This window comes from Mus caroli, unplaced genomic scaffold, assembly GCF_978045245.1.
Source record: "Mus caroli unplaced genomic scaffold, Mus_caroli_1 scaffold_8, whole genome shotgun sequence".
NCBI lineage: Eukaryota > Metazoa > Chordata > Mammalia > Rodentia > Muridae > Mus > Mus caroli.
In genome coordinates this window covers 68407328-68431091 of record NW_028227263.1, presented here as the reverse complement: position 1 = coordinate 68431091, position 23764 = coordinate 68407328, and the positions used below count along the sequence as shown (strand labels likewise).

Below are 23764 nucleotides of genomic sequence, written 5' to 3'. Positions count from 1 at the left end.
ATGCATTATAAATCAAGTCCTTTCTCAGCCATTAAAAATTAATACAGTTCATAATGCAGGACGTCAGTAATTTCTTTATTAGAGCAGAGCACTGTGATTTTTTTTCTTCTTCTTCTTCTAGGTTTTGTTTTTTACTCCCCCACCCCTTCCTTGAGCATGCTGCTTTTTTTTTTTTTTTTTTTTGACTGGCTGAGTTTAAACTACCCTAGGGAAGGGTGTTATAGTCTCTCTGTGACAGAGGTGAAAATGGAAGACTGTAATCTCCACTTAGAAATGCAAGGTCACTCTAACTTCCTCTTAAAGCTCATATGCAACACCCCTCACTTGTTTCCAACCTACTGTGCACCCAAAGTGGAAGACACAATGGCTCCATTTAGACAAGGGGGGAAAAGGAACATTTGGTGGTCTCAGCCTGTGACACGCTGATGGCTGCTCCCTCACAGGAGAGTTTCTGCTCACATTCCTGTCATCTCCAAATTACTCTGGTACTGACAGAAAGAAACGTGACTGAGGTATGAAAGCCCAGCCCCTGAGGGGTACGTCCCTCACGGCAGCCTGCATCCAGAGATGCTGCTAGGTGAAATGCTGCCTCACCATCCCAAAGGCTGACAGGCTAAGCCTCCAGGAAGGCCTCCCTTTGTTTCTCCCAGTGACCAGCAGCTTCAGAGAGGTGAGAGTTTGAAACTGGGAAACTTCTGCTGTCCTTAACTTCAGAAGGGATAAAAGGGAAATTCCAGTATATATGTTGTCTTCAGTGCACCTTAAAAGTAGTAAGAAAGAGGGGCTGGGGCAATAGCTCAGTGGGTAAAATGATTGCTACTCAACATGGAAGACCTCTTTTCAGAAACAAAATTATTAACAGTAGCACAGCTGTTTATAATCCCACTGCATCCCTACTGAGAAATCAGAGGTAGACAGACTTGCTTGAAGCTCATGGGCCAGTTAGCTGGGTGTATAAAGGTGTGAATAAGAGAGACCCTGTCTCAAACAAGATACAGATCAACACATGAGGTCCTCTGCCCTTCACACACACTAGCACACCCATGCCCATACTAACACACACACACACACTCTCTCTCTAAGGGGTTTATGTGGTAAGTCCAACCATATCAAACTCCTCACAACCACTGTTGAGAGGTTTGAAATCATTTTCTCTCTGGCCCCCACATCAGCACTCTGAACCCTGTAGTGCCTTCAGAGAAGGGTCTTCCCGAGATAAACAGTGTGGCCAAGGATCTAGCTCCCATTCCGTGATGATGCCGTTGTCAAATCAGCCACGACTGAGTTAAAACTCCTTGGTAACAAATCCCCACAAATCCCCAAGCACATATTTAAAATCTATTTTCAGAATTACACTGAGCATAATTCAACCAATCAATGAGCCATTAGGAGTTCTGTCCCAACACTTCTTCATTACTAGTGGCATTAGGGCTTCACAACTCAGCAGAATCCCATAGGAAGAGTTGCTGTATCACCAGCGTTTCTAGGTCTGGAGACAGAAGCAAATGCAGTGCCTGGGGAGATGGCTGGTTACAGCCTGGGTAACAAATTAACCTACACAGCCTCCTGGGACTGGCTCCAAGGAGACTCAGGCAAGAAAGAAAAGAATGTGGCTCCAAGGACCTTGGTCTTTCCCTTCTATGGTACTTCTCCCATTCCCCTCGACTGTCCATCTCTAGCTAGACACATCTTCCAGGAAGCCTGACTCCCTCACAGGAGGCAAATCCAGACTATATTGGCAATAAGGGTGGTGCTGGGTCCCATAGGAGCCCAGGAACACTAAAAGGAGACTAACTGTGTTGTATGCAAGTCAGTACCACGCTAAACAAAATAGCACATGTCTGAAATCCTCCAAGAAGATACTTAGTCTACTTGCACCTAAAAACAAGGTGCAGTGTAGGTCAGTCATCAGGCCTGAGCTAGAAGAGAGAAGCTTGAACACGTGTGGGGTTGGCTCTGGATCTGATCACCTAGTGTCCTTGAACAAGTCCCCCAACTTTCTTGCAGTCCTCGATAACCCCTCCTTGTCAAAGGAAGGAGTCATATTTCATTCCTGGCTAATTTAATACAGAAAGAAAGACTGCCTGAGACAGAAAAAGAGGGTGGTCAGCCTTGTATGTCACAGTTGTATCATGTCCTAGCTAGGAGACTACAGCATGTCACTTCCTCTGCCTCAGTTTCTTCATCCAGGAAATAAGGACAACCAGAGTACTAACCTCCTTGATTCCTGTAAAAATTAAACTACTGGCTAATTCATTACCATTAGAGTGTCACTGCCCAATCAGCAGGAATCACTGGTTTAGACCCTACCATTGAGATAATGGACTTCCAAGGTCAGATTTTGGTCTACTAAATTTACATATCTGCTCTTCCTTTCTGGCCCACTATTTACCATCCACCCACTCCCACCTACTTCCCAGAAACTGTACCCAAAACTGCTCCCAGAAATTCACAAACAGGTCCAGTTAAACCCAAGTGTAGACATTCTTGCTGGGTACACCCCTGAAATTAGTACAAGCCACGAGCCCCATAGTGACAACAACAACCATAAATGATCACTACCATCTCCCTGCAAGGACAGTGATACAAAATAAGAACCACAGGGGCTCATTGCTCTCATCTTTCTGCCATGTGCACCTCATAGGCTTCCTGCTCGCTCTAAGAAGTAAGGGCATTAGCATGGCTGAAATGTGGGTGAGCACTGGGGATCTCCGCTCATATCTAATGGTCACTCTCGTGTTGTGCTGGCTTGGTTATGTGATAGCGTTCACTCCCTCCACACAGGCATACAGACCATATACCTCAGAGGAAATGCCTTCCATTCCCAGATTCAGGAGAAACTCTTGAGGAGCCTAAAGTGCTTGTGGCAATTCCATTCTGCTTAGGAGTGGCTGGCTTTAGAATAAATATGTGACATAGTTCTTCCCAGTGAACACAGAAAAGGAGAAGTTCCTCGATCTCAAACTATAAGTGGTGTTACCATGGTGGTAAATCAAAACCACCGAAGGGATAGGAAAGAGAATCCCAACATAGCAGAGTTCTACTTGGAACCTTTCTTAATTATTTAATTGATCTAAATAATTATCAAAGCCATTATTTTCTAAGCCCAGTGGGGCAGAACTGTGGCCTATTACTTTTAGATAAAAATATCTTAACCAACATAATGAAATGTTAAAAACATGAGAAATGCTTATGAACAAGGCTCAGGCTATATACATTAGCATCTGAAGATACAGTAATCAGCATTAAACCCTGGTTCTAAAAGTCCCTGTGCTGGCACAGGTATAGGAGACCTCAGTTCACTGCACTTAAGCAGCACCACACATACATATGGGAGAGATGAGCTCCCATGAAGCAAAACAAAAGAAAGTAGGTGACTAGAGAGATGGCTCAGTGGTTAAGAGCACCAACTGCTTTTCAAAAGGTCCTGAGTTCAATGCCCAGCAACCACATCATGTCTCACAATCATCTGTAATGGGATTTGGTGCACTCTTCTGGGATGTCTGAAGACAGCTACAGGGCACCCATAGAAATTAAAAAAAAATACAGAAAATAAAAGGAGAAAATAAACCAAAGACTTGAGAGAACAGATGAATCCCTCTATGAATCTCTCTGTGCTCTCCAGTTGAGTCCACAGCTTTCCAGTTCCAATTAACCCAAAAAGAAATTGGCCAGAGCCCTGTGTTCATCTGCATCAACCATTTTCCGACACCCAGCATTTTATAGTTCTGACTCCTAAGAATATCTCTAAAGCTGTGGATCTGAGCAATAAAATGTTATTTCTTGGATTTGCTTAAAGTGGCAGAGGGCAAAAGTTCTTAGCTTTTTGAAAAATAACTACAAATTTGAAAGCATAACATTTTGGGGAACATTAACTGGATGATTCCTTGAAAAGATACTCCTAGCAAAACTTGCAATAATAACTGTAAGCAAGGATAATCACATATGTGCTGATGATATGAAGTTGATCAATGATTTTCAAATTCTCATAGTAGTTCATTTCATAGCATAATGGTCATGGTGACTACCTTCTCCTTCCTAAAATTTACAATGGGTCTATATCTTGGCCATAGTCAAGTAATAGTTGACTAGGCAGGCTAGGACAAACCTTGTCTATATCACTGTCTCTTCTGATGAAGAAAGATCTATGTGACCAATGGTTTAGTTTATTCATTCAACTGCAAGAGCTTGGCCCAGCCACTCAGTGCCAAGATCATCATCATATTTCCTTCCATAGAGGAGCATTTGTTTCTACCTTCCACATAGAGGTTGAGAAACAGAGGACCTGAACGTTACCTAGACCTTGGGTTGCCCTTCTCCTTAGGAGATTTCCCAGTTGAAGTGTCAGATCTGCCCATAAATGAAGAACACAGTGAAATTCTGCTATGACCAACGTCTCCACATATGGAGGTCAGGCTGTGTCAGAAATGTCTGTAGAAGGGTCCTAGGCACAGAACAGGAAATGACTCCTGATCCCTGTGAACAGGGCCTGTTGGTACTCTGTCAGAAATCCTAAAGAGTGCCACATCTTAACTCTGGTTATTGCCACTGAATGCAGCCTCTTCCTATCCCTCCTAGAAGCTTAAAAGAAGAAATATGATTCTATCTGTGCCAAAAGGGGTCAGGTCCATCTGGCCATGTTCAGAGTGAATTACATCATCTTCCTGAAGGCAACAAGGAGACACTGAACTCTAGGATGGTCAGAATATGGTCCACTGCATGCTCTTATTCACAGAGACAATGACAAGCAAAGCTCTGACTCAAGTTTCATGGTATGATACATTTGGGAGAACTGAAGACCCACGGTCATTTTTATTGGTTTGGTTTTTGAGTCAAGGGAACATCAAATCTCTATCCTCTTGCCTGAACTGCCCAAGGGCTGAATTAAAGTTGTGTCACTCCATCCAAGCCAATGTCCTTCTTGGAATGTTAAAATAATTTTAGTGCCCAGGACTTAAAAACCACACAGGAAGACATATATGCAATAAGTGTTCCCAAACTTATTGTACCATAGAATTTGGGGGAGCCACAGAGCAAATGTCTATAGCCTCTCTCTCTGTATTATTTCTGAAATCCTGAACTAAAGGAAGTTAGAAGAAGATGCAAGGACAACTGAATTCCTGGCTTCCTGACCAAGGAGAGAGTGGAGCTTCAAGTCTTAGTGACTGAGCATTAGGGATAGAGTACAAAGTGAACAAGAGCATCTTGGCATGCTTGGAACATCTTTCATCCTCCTGTTTAGATGATGCATGATCATTCACAGGTACTAGAAATAATAATTATTTCCTGCTGGACAGGTCTTATGGAAAGAGAATCCTAATCGTGACCACAATTGATGATGGAGAACCTGCTCCCCTCAAGGTTGGATATGGCCTCTTTTCCTTGTCCAGCACTTCTAAACCAAAAATTATTTTTTTAATTCCAAAGACTGGTGAACATGATCTAGTCATGTGAGGTGGAGATTTTGATGATGGCTATAATAAAACTGAACACCATGAACTTCATTACTGTTGATCATAACTTCTGTCCAGACTTCCCAAGCCACCCGAGGTGAAATCATAAATTCTGCAGGTAAGTAGATGGAGCTAGAAAAGAGCGCACTGAGCATGGTATGCCAGACTCAGAAACATAGACATCACACGCTCTTTCTCATGTCAGGCTCCTAGCTCCAAATCTTCAGATATGAGTATATATCCTATAACAACTACAGAAACCGAGAAAGTTAAAAGAGAGAGAGAGAGATGGTTTCTGCTCTTTTAAACAGTAGATTAACTTTTTTTATTATTATTATTTTCATTACTTTTACAAATAGGTTTCTTTTTTCTCTTTTGTGTTTGGGAGGGAGTATGCATGCACATATATGTACTTATGCAGAAGCCAGTGGAACATGGGCACTTACTGCTCTCTGCTGTGTTCTTTTAAGACACTGCCCCTCAATGAACCAAAATCTCACTATTTTGATTAGGCTGGCTGGGCAGCAAGTACCTAGGATCCTCCTGGTTCCATCCCCAAGGCTGGGGTTGTTGGTGTACAAAACCAGGCCTAGCCGGGGATTTGAACTCAGGTCCTCATGCTTGCACAGTGAGTACTCTTGGCTAGTGAGCTATCTTCCCAGTCCTATAGACACTTTGTCTTGATTTTCAAACTCTGCTCCTAAAATGAGTATCTTTGCCTTCTTAGCAACAAAGAAAGTAACTCCCATGTCCTTCCGTTTGTGTCTGTGGTATTTGCTGGAAGGGCAAGGGATTGTTCTAAGGAATGAGGCAGAAGCATCATCAGCCATCTCATTTCTTGTTTAGACAAGATTCATAAAGAATTCCCTGTGTGCTAAGTCTTCTCGGGCATTTCTAGACTTTGAAATGCAAAAGATGGAGCAGATAGCGATCCCTCATATTGCAACTGAATGGTCTCATGTGCATAGAAGCATCAATACCTTTATGCTACAAGTTCAAGGCTTGTGAAAGGCATCAAATAGTTCATTCATATTGACTTTAAGTCCAAGCAACCATCTTCAGCTCAATTGTAAAGCCCATCTTTGGATTACTGTCTAATGTCTGTTTGACTTCAACTAGTTTGGAATTATCGCCCTTTAAAATTCCAAATCAGCGGCTGAGGAGATGGCTCAGTCAGGAAAATGCCAGCTGCATATGTACGAGGATCCAAGTTTGGATCATCGGCACCACATAAAAATGCTAGGCACCATGCGTCACACCCATCTGGAACCCTAGAGTAGAGTTGGGGTTGGTAGGCATAGAACCAGATGGATCTCCACTCACTTGTGTTCATCCAATTGAGCTAATGTTGGGTTCAGTGGGAGACCTTGAACCCAACAATGAAGGATGATAGAGAAAGGTGCTCAGTGTCCATCTCTGACCTTCTCTACACACATACAAAAGTAACTAATATCAATATCATCATCATCATCATCATCATCCCTATATAGATTCTGTATCTGAAATTGGTCAAGGAGAAAAATAAACTTATATCTGAGAAACTCTGAGCTGAAAAACAGTCTCACAAAGAGAAGTTAATCTTCCCACTCCCTAAAGACAAGGCAAAGACCATAATGTACCAAGAAGACATGCAATCCTGCTGCATCTAGGCGTCTGGAAAGGAAACAAAGTACCCACTTCATAGCCTGCTCACTTACCTCTGTTGGGTATGGCTCCCCCATGAGCTCCTATTGCACCATGAAATGACACCCCTCCAGGATAGCTGGAGACCTTGTCATTCCTCACCGTCAACCATGAAGTACATCCTTATCCCCCAAGTACATTTTTTTATCCAATTACTGTGTATTTACAGTGAGCATAATTATACCTCATTACTTAATTAGCATGACTGCATGCAGTTTCTAACTTTAAGTATGTGATTATGGCCGTGAAGTACAGAACAGACGAGGTCATAGCTATCAACAGAAAGGCAGGTTGCCTTGGCCCAAGGAGATGAACGTGAGTAGGTCTCTTTGTGCCAGGTGGCTAAATCTTTGAAGTGCATCTTCAGGTATGTTTAGGGTTTTTAAATCATTTGGAGTGAGTATGGTTATTTAATTTCATGTCCCTATGTATGCGTGTGGGTGTGTGGGTGTGGCGGGGTGTTGGGGTGTTATCACAAAATAGTATACTTGAGCTGTACCATACCCAGGGGATACAGACGTTTGTGTCTAGAAATGGTTATTCTCCAGGGGTCGAGAGCCTCAAGACAAGTGTGTGGCTTCTATTTGCACCTCAGCCTAATTAATAGGACTTAATTCCCTTGACTCCCAAGATGTCCCATCCTAGCACTCTCCAGATCTTCAAAATCGTAAGGAGGCTGGATATACTGAACCCAGCATCACAGAACTCTCAGAGATCTGCTAAACATCCCAATTAAACCTGAAAATGGGATGAAAGAGAAACCAGAGAGGAGCAGTCTTAACTTACATTCATTTAAAATGGTCTATGAATAACGGTCTGGAAACCTGGGCCTGGGAATGCCCAACCATGGCAAAGTCGAAGAGTTAAATGTCACTGATGCTTTCATCAAGATCCAGCCCATGGTTCCCCTAGGGGTGCTTGTCAAAATTAACCAGCATAAGAAAGAAAGAGCACATCAGAACCCCACACCTCCACATCTGTATCATCACTCGCATGCCACATCTTGCCAGTGTCATCCTACCCCTCACCAGACAGCACCCCCCCCCATATGGTAACCTTCCTTTCTCAGTTGCATACTTCAGGGAGCTCCCCAGATCAGCCCTGTAACCAGAGCCACTCCTTGCCATTTGTAAGGCCAGTCTGACATTCTGCAGAAGGAAAAGCTAGAAAGGTACACTCTGCCTCTGCAGCAGCAGCTGCTCTCATGGTCTCCAATATTGGCTCTAGGAGGGGCCTGCCCTTCTCAGACAAAGAAACCCATTTTCCATATTTCATGTGCAAGTCCGTGATGCTGAGCTAAGTGGCTGGGGAATAAACAGCCATCATTACCCTGAGCTAAGCGATGTTTGTTAGTACAGAGGTTGACAGAAATCTATATCATGCAGATGCACTATTAATACTGCATTGCACACACAGGCTCCACGCTTCCCTCTGCAGCTGGGAAACCAGTCCTGGCAGTTTCTCTTCCAGAAAAGGCAAGATCCATGACTAATAAGCGTAGAAACAAAGGAGGAGACAAGCCACTTACTCAACTCCATAAAGGCCACAGACTTGAGTCTCCTTGGCTCTATTTCCTGGTATAGAAAGTTCAAAGGTGAGAGTGGGAGAGTGCATAGTGACACTGTCTTGGGGAAATGAGGAGGGCCTAAGCCTTCAAACAGATATATTGTGACTGAAGAGATATAAAGGGTGAGATTTGCACTCTAGCCCCAGCTTCTACACTTAATATGAGACCAGTAGATGTCTGTAAACTGAGTAGGTGAACAAAAAAGAAAAGGACTTTGCAGAAAACCAACAGATAAAGAAATTTTGGCAATCTCATGGGAGGGAGGGGCTGTGAAGATGTCAGTAGAGCTTCCATGTCCTCTGTGATGGAAGGAAGGAATGAACATGAGGTTGGCCAGCCAGGAGGGACTCAGGGTTGAATGCATGACTGTCCTTCAAAATGGAGACTCGGAAGGAAAGTTAGAACTGGGGAGTCAGCTTGAAAGCATTACATGGCAAAAATGAAGATGGCAAGATGGCAGAAAAAGGCAAAGATGAAAAGAAAGTGGTGACAGTATGTGCCTTTCATCTAAGGAGTCAGGAGGCAGAGGCAGGTGGATCTCTGAGTGTGAGGCCAGCACGGTCTACAGCGAGAGTTTCAGAACAGCCAGGGATACACAGAGAAACCCTGTCTCAAAAACAATAAAACAAGATTAAAAAAAAAAGGGGGAGCTCTCTTGTCTCTCTTGCCCCCTTGCTTCCCCTCTCACCACATGGTCATGACCAGCCTCCACTTCTCTACTCTCTCCTTTCTGCCTTCCTCTACCTCTGCTACCCTCTTAACTCCCCTCTCCATGCCCTGAATAAACTATTCTATAAAAAAAATAAAAGGAGTAGATACATAAAAAGGAAGGGCTAATCAGAAGCTTGAATCTGGCCCACAAGAAAGGACTCAACAAACTCTGTTGACATTCACTGCACGTTTGGACACACTGTAAGCCAAGGGGCCAGCTCTGACCTGAGCACACCAACTGGCCTTTGACCATGGCAAGATGAAAGCGGTGTGCATTAGTCTGTATAAATATCCACAAGAACTATGTTAGCATCTACTGCTGGGACAGTTCAGAGTAGAAGACACTTCAGAAAGCAGGCGAAGAATCTAAGACAGGAGACAATTAGCAGAGGCAAGTGTAATGGGAACCAGAAGCTACCTGCCTCAGTGCCTCTGCTTTGTAAGACAGTTTGACAGTATCTTAGAAGGCTACATATTCTCAGCATATGACCCAGGTTTACTCCTAATTATTTACACACATAAAGACAAAACTTATATCCACCCATAAACCTGCATCTGAAAGTTTATATGGCTTTATTTTTCCAAATGGGAAACCACAAACAATGAAACTGTTAATTACCCACTTCAAAAAATTTATTCTGAAGCCTTAACTCCTGGTTGGTACCTTAGAATGTAAATTCATTTGGAAGTATGGAAAATGAAGATATAATTATTTTAAGTGATAACACTGGGGTAGAGTGGGACCCTAGTTTAATATGCTTGCCAAAAGCCATATGAAGATAGATGGAGTGGCTCACCTGTGAATTTGAGGAACAGCCATGATGCTGGCTATCCCATCAGACACAGAGGCTCAGAAGGATCTATAAGGGTTTGAGAAAAAGCGATACCCTCCCAGCATCTAGATTTCAGACTGTGACAACATATTCATGTTGTGTAAAGCTGATTTGTCTGGAGTGCTGTGCTATGAAGCTCTAACAAACCAATACAATGCTCTGTAGTAAGTGAGTGAGTGATAACAGTGTAGCACATGGAGAAGTTGGAAAGTTACATGATAATGAAGAATAATAAGCTATCAGGCTATGGATAGATGTGACAGAACTTTAGGGGCATACTGCTAAGTGAATGAAGCCAAGCTGGAAGGCTAGTTTCACTGTAACTTCAACTATATGGCAAGTAGAAAAGATATACCACAAACAATGAGGACAGTAAAGAGATCAGTATTTGCTAGGGGGTTGGGATATGAAACAGGACTTTTAGATCAGAACACAGAACTGCCACACACAAAGAGACCATCCTACTGAAAACTGTGGACTTTAGCTAACAGTAATCTCTCAATATTACCATAATGCTATCACTTAACAAAACTGAACCACACTCATGCCAGATTTCAATGATACAGCAGCAAACTGTTGTAGGGAGAGAGAATAAATAGGAACATGTGGGAACTCCACTTTTTGCTCCGTTTTAAACCTAAACCTATTCTAAGAAGAAAACAATTATCTAATGCCAAGAGTAGCTACTACCTCACCTGAAGACATGGTCCCTTAGCATCTTGAATCTATAATCAAAGAGGTTATAAGTGTTAGACAAAGATTGACCCAGTCTTGTGACTAAGAATTTTCGTCAACCTTGAACATACTACATAGAAACTGTCCTCACCTCTAAACAGGGTATCTCCCTACAGTCAGTAGGTATGGCAGATTTTAGGATCCCTAGAATGCTAGGTAACTGGTTTGTTGAATAAAGACAGATGTTGGTCCCATGGTTCTTGTTTGTTCTTTTAATTATCCCAGGCTCAATTTTGAGAGCTGTGTGATCTAGAGCAAGTCAGCAAAGCTGATAGAGCTTCAGTTGCTTTATCTGTAAAATGGGGTAGCAGGATCTTCCTTGGAAAGCCAGTTACTGATAACTTAAGATAAAACACAACAAACATTTGTGGGTTTGGTCCAGATGCTGAGGCAGCAAATCAGCAACCTTGTTAAAGAACCTAGGTCATGAGGCATCCATATCTATCAAATTTCCCTGACCATAAAAAAACCCTAAAATCCTCATTTTATAAAGAGACAACATCTAGATTGGCTCATTGTGCAAAAGGTCCTGGTCAGGGATAAGTTGGACTTATTGATTTTAGAGTTCTGGAAGGGTTTGGGGTGACAACAGTAAAGAGCATATGATGGAGCCAAAATCACTCACTGCATGTTGAGGGAGGAAAAGAAAGTGAGAGAAGACTATCACTAAGTACCTTCTGAGCGCATATCCCCAGTATCCTAGAACTTCTACCAAATTCTATCCTTAATGTTTCTACCACTTCCCAATAGTGCCACCTTGAGCACCCAGTCTCCAATACATGGGGGATTTGGGGATACATTCAGAATCCAAACTACGATACCATCTGATGCATGTTAGTGTCTTCTTTGGCCTTCGTGTGTTCAGTAGAAACTAAAAAGTTAGATACTAGTTCTGAGAAGGTAGAGATAACTAGGTCCTTAGAGCCTACTGGAGAGTCAGCTTAAAGTTCTCAGCTGATGCTAGGTCAAGGGGAGTCCCTGTCTCAATAAACGTGAGTAGAGCCTGAGGAGTGTTACCTAAAGCTGTCCTCTAGCCAACCACATACATGCATACACATGAACACATAGTGAGAGTGCATGCATGGGTGGGGGCAATTATAGCACAGAAGTGCTATAACTGGAAAGAAGTAAATCCATATTTGGGAAACAGTACACATTTATTTGAGAGGTGATAGGGTGACTTAGAATCTGGTTTAAAGTCATCCAAGACTGGTATGTGGTGTTGTCTGCAAGCCTTGGGTTAGAAAGAAGCAGAGAAGAAAACTCACGTTGTGATAGAGTGAGCCTGGGAGGGATTCATAAGTATCTGGAATTAAAATGCCATTATAGCACAATATATTGAGGAAGAAAATGGTATGGGGCAATGCTATAGAGAGAGTATGTATGTGTGTATGTGTGTGTAGGGAGGTGTTATTTCAAAATAGGAATTACATACAGCCATTAGGAAATAATTGCCAGTCTGAAAAGAAAGGATAAAGGTTGGAAAGCCAATAGCAACAGGCAAAAACAGAATGTATAAGGCACAATGGGTGGGGGAGGGTCTAGGAAGTAAGTGGGGATCTTGGGAATTAGCTTTGGTTAGCAGTCAAACTGAGAGGGTGACAGCAATGTGTGTCTGCTTCCTCCTTCCTATTGTCCAGAAGAATGCCTAGCACAAACCCTTCCCAAGTGTGTATTTGATGGAGAAGCTATGGTGCACAGATGGTAAGAGGAATAGAGCCTCAGAAACCTGCTCCAGCTGTGCAAAAGGTTCAAAGAAAAAGAGTGTTGAGGATCCTGGGGACATGGCTCAAAAAGTAGACTAGCGGCTCCATCACAGCACAAGTTGTCATGGTGAAAAGAAACAGACAAACATGGTCTTGGAGGAGGACAGTAGAAGGAGGGGTCAGGCTTGGGGACACATTCCTGTTTGCAGGCTGTGAGGTGCTGACCCTGGGAAAGTGGCTAGCACTACTTGGGAACAAAGGCCGAAGTAGACACCCGAAGACCAAAGGGATGATAATGATGGATGCACAGCCAACAGCCTGTTTCCTCAACAGAGATTAGGTTCTAAGAAAAGGAATGAACAGAGAGCCCTTTGCATCATAGACAACCAGATGCCTTCTCTCCAGCCTATGGGAAAGAGCAGAGGCCTGACTCTACAGATGATAGCAAGCCCAGGACTTTCAAATTTTGACTTTACTGAAGTCCATGAGATACACAAAGGTAATCCAATACCAAATAGGCCTATGCACAAATTTCATTATCTCCATTTGGACAGGTTCATCTATCTCATTCTGTAAGATCTAGCCCAAGACCTTCAGCCATGTGACAAGGAACACTATCCATTTCCTATTGCTTTTGAGAGTTTGGGAATGTTTACATAAATAACAAGGGGCTTACTAGGCTCAGGTTGGCTACACAGGGCCAAGTAGCTGCATTTTTATTCAGGTCTCTCGGGATCCTGTAAAGGCTGAATCAGTTCAGGATAAAGACAATGTCAAGTGCAGAGCATTTGTTAGGAACATAAACAGAGGATGCAAGCATATGATAAGGGATTGGTACCAGGTGATCTTTAAACATCCTTGCAACCTGACAAGTGGTGAAAAATGCTGTGGGCCAGATTGAAGACAGATAGAAAGCAGGAAGCAAGAAGCCAACCAGCATCCTAATCATTCTGGTTAGAAAGGTCCCATGACTCATGGTAAACACGAGAATAAAGGCAGAAAAACCCTCTGAGCTTAGTCCATTGATGTAGAGGCTGAATAATGAAGCCTGCAGCCAGGAAGCTCTCTGTCCCTACAGCACTCCCAAATGATACACGTTGAAATGGGACAAGGGAGGGAATCATGCAAGGCAAGCCCTGGGATCCACCATGTGAATAATTTGGTCTCTTAATACTCTGATTTTTCACTATCCTTCCAAAGGTGTGATTCAAGTCTTGCATACAGCACTGTGGCTGCTCCTGTCTATTGATATGCCAAAGCACACATGGCTTTAACTATTACGATGGCATCTCATTGTACATAGGGTTGTGTCACAAAGTTCGTTCCCTGGATGGATAAAACCTTGGGAATCAGAGACTCATTGCCTCTCTACCTTTCTGCCCCTACTTGTGTGAGTCACAGGAGAATTAGGCAAATACAATTCTAATGATCCTGCAAAGAACTTATCGTAATGCACATGTTTTCGAAGAATAATTAGTTATCCACTGTGATAGGGCCAAATGGACTGCAGCACTAAAAAGACACTTTGCCTGTGGTCAAGGGGCTTGGACAATTGGAGTCAACCCATGATCTTCCTGTGATAAGGCTTTGTTCTCTCCAACCCAAGTGTCTACCAAGAAGCCAAAAATCTATGTCCACCAACCTCTACTGGCTCATTCCCTAAATGGCCATGTTGGCTCACACACCAGAACAAGTTTCAGAAGGACAGCTCTGCATGCTCCATAGTTTTCCTGGTGTGATCGATCCTTGGCTGTGAGATTTTCCCTGACATCCAAGGACACTCAACTGGTCCCAGAGTTCTTTCCACAGCTCTTGAGTTCCCAGGGGACAAAGGTTCTGATGTCTCAAGAGAAACTTCCTTCCATCCCACATGTCAGATTCACCCATGTCTTTTTTTTTTTTGCTTGTTTGTTTGGTTTTTTTGTTTGTTTGTTTTTGGTTTTTGGTTTGTTTGTTTTTTTTTTCGAGACAGGGTTTCTCTGTACAGCCCTGGCTGTCCTGGAACTCACTTTGTAGATCAGGCTGGCTTAGAACTCAGAAATCTGCCTGCCTCTGCCTCCCAAGTGCTGGGATTAAAGGCATGCACCACCATGCCTGGCTCACCCATGTCTTATACTTGTGCCTATGGCATGATTACACAAAGCTCCAGTAAATAGATTTGACCCTAGGATCTGACTCTGAACATCCATCCACAGGCCAGAGCATCCACTTAGAGTGGACAGTGATGCTCATCAGTCAAGATTCTGTACTTGGGAATCTGCCTGGCCATTAAAGCTCATTTGCAATCCAGAAACCAATGTCTCTGCATGAACATTTCTAGCAGAGGCTAACCAGGGCCTTAACTGCATGTCTACAGATAGGTGTGTATGTACACTTTTAATTAGGAGATGAAATTGCTTATATTCATCACATGCAACATGTTTTAAAATTATTGTTTTAATTTTCATACCATAAACAAGTGCATTCTTCTGGTGGTCTATTTCAGACTGCAATTTTTTCCTTTGGTGTTTTTCTTGGTAATTTTGCCCTAAAATGGGATCTAAGCATCACTCTGAAATACCATTCCATGATCTCAAATACAAGATGGCGGCCATATGTCTTACAGAGAAGTCTGTATACAAGATGGGTGTTGATCAGCTATTAGTTGAGTCATATGTGAATGAGTCAGTCACATCTGTTAACTAAGGTGATTTTTTTTGAAAAAAAATAAAATCACAACATGAAAGGTTATTTACAGGTTAGCTGATAAAATATTGCAAGCAGAAGTTCACCAAAACCAAACACTATATTTTCTCTGTGAACATAGGTTCAGAATTTTCTAATTCACTGCCTACGGAGACTTTATAGAAAGAACTACCTCAAACAACAGTAAAAATATTTATATTCAAAACAGCAACAGCCAAAGAACACTACAAAAGACTGTCCTTCCTGGCTGCCCCTAGCCAGTTCAGACAAGTCTGATCTCAGAAAAGCACTTAGTAGTGGTGCTGTTCTTTGCACAGTTTATACTGTAGATCTGAAACATTATCTCTTCCCTATGCCAGACCTTGATCTAGAACCCAGTACCCTTTGTATGATACTCACAGGAAGCCTCTAACAAAACACTACAGCAGATTCTAGATACGGAGGCAAACGATGGCCTGAGATGACACTAGAACAGCCCTGCTCAGTGTGGTAAGGCTTATGAAAAATCTCAAGCCAGGGAAATGGAAGTGAAGGTTGATGGGATGACCCAAGACCTGCTCAGCTGCTGGAAGTCCCAGCAGCAGCAGCAGCAAGAGCTATGAGCTTTGAAGAGTATGATTCAAGTACAGAGAGTTCAGACCAGGGGGATGAACAAGACCAGAATATGACTTTTACCTAGGCCTACCCCAGACTGACTGAGACATGGAAAGAAGCATGGTGGGAATTCCGGTAGCTGGAATGGGCCACTCGCAGCCTTTTGGTATTCTGTCTGTATGGTGAGGCCTTTCCCTAGCAGGTTACTTCCATCCCTCCGTGGTATCCCTGCTCAATAGTGGTATCTCTGCACTCGGCCGAGCAGTGGATCATTCCCTGGGAGGCAGGAGCAGTGTGAAGGGGAGACGCTGTGCATTCATATCACTGGGCACATTGGGCTTGGGGACATAGGAAGGAAAACAACGTTGCCTGGAGGGACAAGCCATCACAGCTTCAGGAGCTGAGAGGGGATCTAGCAGGGGCTCAGAGGAAATCTAAAGAGAGTGGCAGAAGCCAACAGGAGGTGATAAACATGGAGGAAATAGTTGCTCTAGGGTAGGAAGAGGGGATTCCTAGAGCTTGAGCTGGAATGTTTTTAGGGAGTGCATACTTTGGGCGGGCGCTGGGCTGGGCAGCTAGAGAGTCATTTCTATTCAAAGGTATCTACTGCCTTCACTGGCTTCCCCTCCCATGGAGGCCTGTATAGATTTTCTGATGACCTCAGAGGTTGCTGTATAGACAGAGCCAGGCCATGTGTTTTAACTGCTAGGCTGGGTCTGCAGAAAAGACCAGCCTCTTTGGTGTGCCCTGCCTTACAGGAGCACCTCTCCTTATTCAGGGCAATGCTGAGTCAGGTAAATAGAAGATGGAACTAAACATAGACTGTGGTCCTCCCTTCCCCAGGGATTCTGCCCACTGGCATCCCCTTATCCAGGATATTTTCTGCATTTAAAGACAAAGAGAGAGGGTCTCCTAGAAAGTGGGAGGTAGGTAGGTGAAAGGTTACCCTAGAAGGTTCCAGAACCCCAGAGACATGGTTTGCTTCCATACCACCCCCCCTACAAAGAAAAGTGGGGGGTGGGGGGACAGAATCCAATCCTATTACTTACATGTGTCCGGCTTGTGGCAATTGTGACCCTGACGGAAGTACTGGGGGTTCTCAATGACTGGGATGCGTGTCATGCCAATGACCACTGTGTCAGGCCCAGCATCCAACGATGATGGTGTAGTGATGCCATGGTTGATGTGATGCAGTGGGCTGGCTGAGTCCTCCTCTCCACTGATAACAGCCACAGGACCTGCACAAACCATAAGAGACAGGGGACTTGGTGAGGTCACATCCGTTCCATACCAGGCCTGCCCACAGGCTCTTCACTGCTTTACCGTCATATTTTTCTGAAAAGTATTATCCATTAGATAAGGATTGCTCAATTTCCCTGAATTCTCAACTTTAACAACTCCAGCCAAATTCACTTCCTTGAAAATAACTGACTCTCAGTCATAGAAATAGTTCCAAAATAAAAATGAATGGAAATAACCATGACATAAATCTTTTTAATTCCTTCCCAAACCCAAATTAGTTCAATATAATAAAGCTCCTAAGTTTCTTTGTTTATGCAGCAATAACAAGACTTAAAAACAGAACCCCTCCTCTACTTGGAGCATAAAAAAATAAAATAAAATAAAATAAAATAAAATAAAATAAAATATTGCTATTGAAGAGCTGGGGAGGTGGCTCAGTTTCTAAAGTCCTTGCCTCATAACCATGAGGACCTGCGCTATGTCCCCAGCATCACACATAAAAGCCAAGCATGGTGGTAAACACTTATGATTCCAGTGCTGGGTAGGCAGAGCTAAGAGGATGCCTAAGACTTATTGGCTGGTCACAGAGCTCCAGCTCTGGTAAGAGACCCTGTATAAAGAAAATAAGGTAGCAAGTAATTAAGGAAGACACCCAGTGTCAACCTCATGCACACACACACACACACACACACACACACACACACACACACATCACACACACATACACAGAGAGAGAGAGAGAGAGAGAGAGAGAGAGAGAGAGAGAGATCCATATACATGCATGTATGCAAAACTCCAGAGTATTACCCCAGAAATTCTGATTCAGGTAGTCTGGGGTACCACCTGGCATCAAGACTCTTAATGTTCTCCATATGTTTTGGTGTACAGCCATGACCCAGAACCCGTGATTAGGAGGTTGGAGGCTCCATGACCTTCAGCATGGCCATTCACTTTCCAGAGGGTATGATACGGCTTCCCCTGGTCTCTGTACTATCTTCGTTACTCAGTATTGCCCTGAGCCTCTCTTACATCGTATGTAGTTAGGCTATATCACTGTTAGCCTGGTGGTAGCTGTGATGGCTGCCCTACTCTTGAAACATCCACATTGTACCAGTGACTACAAAGCATACACACCAAAACATCACCAATTGAATCCCCTGCCCCCACCCCATCCATTTTCTAACCCTAAGAGGAAACCCGGTGTGTAGGTGACTCCCAAGCACACGTTGACAGAGATAATTAATGCTGCAGTCTTAGCAGAACAATGATCGTGTTTGGTGGTGTGATTCATCCATACATACAAAGAAAACCCCTGTAAAGGGAATTAGCTGTGACTGTTTGTGGCTTCGTACAACGGGTGTTTTAAGTGGCTGCTTTGCTAGACACAGGGTCCCCAGACAAAGTGCCTGCTGCGATTTGGTTTTGCGGCTTGAACAATATTTCCACTGCAGAAATCCATTACATCTTACTGAAGTTTATGGAGAGAATATTTCCCATCAAACAGCGAGGTGAAGCGCCAATGAGGCAGAACTAAATGGAAGACTGGTAAATGCAAACGGCGGACCCTGGATTCCACTCCGTCAGCACAGGCAGGCTTATTCCAACCCGTGACAAATGGCTGATGGTGTCTAGAGACTCTGTGCAAAAGTGGCAATAAGTGGTTGCCAAAATGCCCAGAGTAATCACCTGTCTTGCAAAACGGAATGTGGTCCTGCAAACACTTTGCTCAGAAATTCATTGGGAAAAAACTTCCTTGGTGAGCTGCAGTGAAATGAGGAACACTAAGCCCTCGTATTAGCCGTCCCCAAAACCATCACTAAAATACAAAAGAATTGAAGAAATATTAGTGCACTAGGAGAAAGAGATGAGAATAAGCAAGACATTTCAACAACATTTGGGAAGTTGAAAAAATACATCAAAGGAGGGCACTGACTCAGAGCAAAGTGGGAGAGCACCACTGACATGTGACCTGTTGGGAGTGCGTGCACCAGGAGTAGGATATCCAAAGAGGCTTATGGCCTAAGGATAGGCTGCACAGGAAAATGACAAGGAGGCCCATGCCTAACAAGATAGTGGACTGATGCTACTGTGTTCTGTTTTGATTGTGGACATAATTTAATAAGAGTATTTGGCAGTGCTGGACAAAGACGATGATGATGAATTGCCATGCTCATTGTCAGCTTCGCTGTGAAATGAATCCAGGGTAGCTTTTCATCAGGAACAGGAAAAAAAAAGTCAACATCTGGAAGCCTCCTTTCTGACTTTCTCTGTGGAAAAAGTCTATCTGGGTGAATCTAATTGAGGTGAACCCTGGATTCCACTCTGGGGCCACAACCTTTCCCCCACCACACAAGAGGAGCAATGTATCCCTACAGAAGTTGAATCAAGAGACATGGGGGAGTGCTTGGATGAAGCACAAAACTGAGCGAGCCCTTTCTTCCTATTCCTAGAACAGTCACCTTTGTGCTTAGACTGCCTACCAGTTCCTGATATCCACTCATCCCAGAACTAAGAATGTGAGCAGATTCTTCCACAGAGAAAGTCAGAAAGGAGGCTTCCAGATGTTGACCTTTTTTTTTTTTCCTGTTCCTGATGAAAAGCTACCCCGGACTCATTTCACAGCGAAGCTGACAATGAGCATGGCAACCTCAGGCACACAACCTGGAATCCTTTCAGCTTTCCACTGCTCGGTTCCTAAATATAGAGAGATGGGGCTGTGGGAGAGACCACCAGATATCTTAGAAGAGTTTCTACATGCAAGACGGGCAGTTGGGAGCCTGCAGGAATGAAGGCAATGGACGAGGCAGAAGGCTCAGAAAACCAAAACAACAACCAACAGTCTAAGAGGGAAATAGGACATCACAGGTATAAAATAAGGCAATACTTAAGAGGTGGACAATTTGAAGGCAGGAAAGGGTCATTGAAAACTTCAGTCACAAGCATTTTTAAGTTGATGAAGAGTTTAAGAAGTCAGGAAACCCTTCCAAAAATGAAACTGAAAGGAAAGAAATGAAACCTAGAAGAAAAAGTAAATTTCTATGCCAAGTTGAAACAACAGTTTAGAAAGACTTCTTGGGAATTGAAGGAAGAGAATATGAATTTTCAACATGGGATTCTACACACACACACACACACACACACACACACACACACACACACATTCACACACCAGGGCATGTGCACCAAACCATCTCCTGGCACTTCCTTCAGGAGGAAAATATTGTGGAAAATGTTTTTGCTCAAAGGAACAAAGGATTCTAATGCATCCTAGTGCCTTGTACTCCCGATGAGCAGCTGGCTTTAATGGCAAGAGTCTGAGATGTGTTTGAAAGGTATTTCCTTGACCCCTGAAGACTGGGAGAGGGATAAATCACCTCAATTAGATTCACCCAGATAGACTACAGATAATTCATCATCATCTTTGCCCAGCACTGCCAAATGATCTTATTAAACTATGTCCACCATCAGAATAAAACATGGTAGCATCAGTCCAGCGTCTACTACCCAACACCCTCTTATTCATTCTCACTATAAAATAAAAGCCAATAAGCGGGTGCTATACACATTCCTCCTAAGGCTGTGAAATAAGGGCCATCATCTCTGCCAGCCCATGGCTGAAACCAGCAAGCAAGCCCGGGTTCACCTCTGAAAGGTGGTTTTTGATCAGTTAGAGCTCAACCCTAAAGCAGCAGGTCCATACCCCATTCATTTATAGGGTCTTTCCTTTATCCTTAAACTTCCTCTCAAAGAGAGAAGGTAATCTTATCCCCACCCCCACCCCCACCCCCCACCCCCACCCCCCACCCCCACCCCCCACCCCCACCCCGCCGCTCTGAAAGCTCTTTTAGGAGCTGAGGTCATGGAAGCTACATTTGCCAAGAGCCTCCAGACATCTGAGGTACAGCAGTATTCTGTACACCTGGAAGGCATGCAACACCCTCTGCTTCTTTAGAAGCCAGTAAACAGTGGAGAGGACACAGCTCTTCCATGAGGACACATCCCCTTCTCCCAGTGCTGGCACTTGGGAAAGCGTGAGGCAGAGCTCTAGTCTCTTAGACTCGACCAGGGCAGAGCAGTAGATCCTGGAGACACAGATTTGTTGTTTTAAGCTGTCAAGCTTGGTGGAGGCACTATGGACTCTCCATAACTAACGTGTTCTTTGGGTCTTTTCATTTAGACCATTTTCATGCTTTACCCCATCTTGAAGAAACTTCTACAAGGGCTGGGGAGATGTTAAATAAAATGCTTGTTGTGCATGCATGAGGCCTAAGTTTGGCTTTCCAACACATACATAAAAAGCCCTCTGTGTGCCTGTCTGTGATTGCAGCACTGACAGATGAAAATAGGAGGGTCCTGGGGGCTTTCTGGACATCTGGTGTAGCCAATCAGTGAACTCCAGTTTCAGTGAGTGGTTCTGTCTCAAAATGGAGAGGTGGAGAATGATACGCAAAGACACCTAAGGTCAATTCCTAGGCTACACTTGCACACTCACAGATACACACACACACACTCACATGGACACAAAAGCACACACAGACATACACAGACACACACAGACAAACACACACACACAAGCCTACACACACCTCTACAAAAGTAATCCTTCATTCAAAGGATAAATGTGTGCTGGTCTCAGTGGGGCAATTCATCTCTCAGTGCCTCCTCTCCACCCTTAGCCCCAAAGGTGGACTTCCATTTCCATCCGTACATGGAATGAGACCATGACCACCAAGATAGAACACACATGAGATGTAAAAGAAACCTGGAAGAGCTTCGTGCTTTTTCCATGTGTCAGCATGAAGCAAAACATGCCAACCTTTGGATTAAGAAAGTGAGTTTTTAAAACCTCAACCTTTTCCCACTGATAAAATTCAAAAACTGACATGTCCCCGGTGTGCAAGAGTTCCGCATCAACAAATCTGGGAGCAGAAACTCATAAATGGGGAAGAAGGGAAACCACAACAAACACAATTAAAAATCCAGCCATGCTTAGAGAGGGATTCCATTTACTGTCTCATAAAAAGAGCCTGGTCCTCAGAGGCAAACAAAAGAAAATCAATTTCTTAATTTTTATTGGCAGATGTGGGACAGAAGCCAAGTGAAGAGAGGCTGTGACCGAGAGAGTTCCTGGGGACAAGTCGCTGCCTTCAATTCCTGCCCAGATCCAATGGGCCCTCCCCTCTGCTTCCTCCTGGATAGATTTTGCCCAGAGTGACCTTTAGGGCACAGGAGGCTCTGCAGGCTGCCCAACAAGGCATGCCCTCTTCACTACTCGGCTCCTCTCCCAGAAGTATTTCCCAAAAGGCAAGCTTTATTCTCTGGCTCCAATTCCCTCCTAGCCCTTACAGGAACCAAAGGCGGTGTTCATGCTTCAGAGCATTCAGAGCCTGGAGAGATCTTAGTGATTGAAAATGATGCCTATGATCAGCCAGCCTGCGAACATGCTTAAGGAGAGGAAAAGCAGACCTAGTATTCTGAAGACTCGCTTCCCTTATCGCACTCAGTCATCGAAACCAGCCCTGGGGGTTGATCCTCTTATCCACTGTGATGCAGCTGAGGAAATTGAAGCTCAAGGTTTTATAATTTGCCCAAGGTCACCCAGTTAATAAACAGTAGATACAGCCTTATCTATCTGGTTTCCAAGTCTGAGTTTATCCCGCTGTCCTAGGCTGGCTCAGGTCCCAGCATCTGCTTATGAGAATGGGGCAATTATAGTGGGTCAATCACTGTACCTTTCCCAGATACACTGTGTGTGTGTGCAATGTGTGCAGTGTGTGTATGCAATGTGTGTTCTGTGTATGTGCAATGTATATGTGTGCAGTGTATGTGTGTGCAGTATGTGTGCAGTGTGTGTATGTGTATGTGTGTGCAGTGTGTGTGCAGTTTGTATGTGTGCAGTGTGTGTTCTACGTATGTGCAGTGTATGTGTGTGTAGTGTATGTGTGTGTAGTGTATGTGTGTGCAGTATGTGTGTGTGTGTGTTATGTTGGAGATGAGAAGTAGCCCATTGCCTTGTGCATGCTAGATGAGTACTCTACCACTGAAATATGCCCGAACCTTTCAGTTCTAGTCTTAACACCCAGTCAGACCCACAGGGAACTGGCCTTGTACAGGAAAGAAAATCACAACATTTTCCTAGGAAACTTTAGAGCTAGAAAATTGCAACACCAAGTTGTAGTGATTAGAAGCAACAGAAAATTCAAGGGCAAAGGAATGGCCAGCAGCGTGGGGTCCAGAGAGTGGGAAAATGCTTTCAACCTAGAGGAAAGGCAGTCAGCCTCCTCCAAAGACTGTGTGCAGATGTTGCATCAACAGGAAGAAAATAATTACTTTCCAATTGCATATCTAAGATGATTAGAATCCAAAATGCTAGTGTTCTTTGTCCAAGGCTCCCCAAAAGAGTTCTTAGCTCAAGTCTGGACATGTCTTAATTCAGCTTCACCCATTGTTGTATCATTACTACACACAATTCAACAAGAAGGCTAGGGAGATGGCTCAGCCATTAAAGCACTTGTTCTGCAAGGAATACAGTTTGGATCCCTATGACCCTCATAA

General features: G+C 43.7%; 1 protein-coding gene across 5 annotated transcripts in view; it reads right to left on the bottom strand.

Moving 5' to 3' along the window:
- Window positions 1-23764, bottom strand: part of Ntrk3 (neurotrophic receptor tyrosine kinase 3) — a 399848-nt gene that overhangs the window by 166463 nt on the left and 209621 nt on the right. For all 5 annotated transcript variants that reach the window (XM_021166476.3, XM_029479478.2, XM_021166477.3 and 2 more), the window contains exon 12: window positions 17017-17205. In XM_021166476.3, the coding sequence (XP_021022135.1) occupies window positions 17017-17205 (189 nt within the window). The remainder of the gene's footprint in view (window positions 1-17016; window positions 17206-23764) is intronic.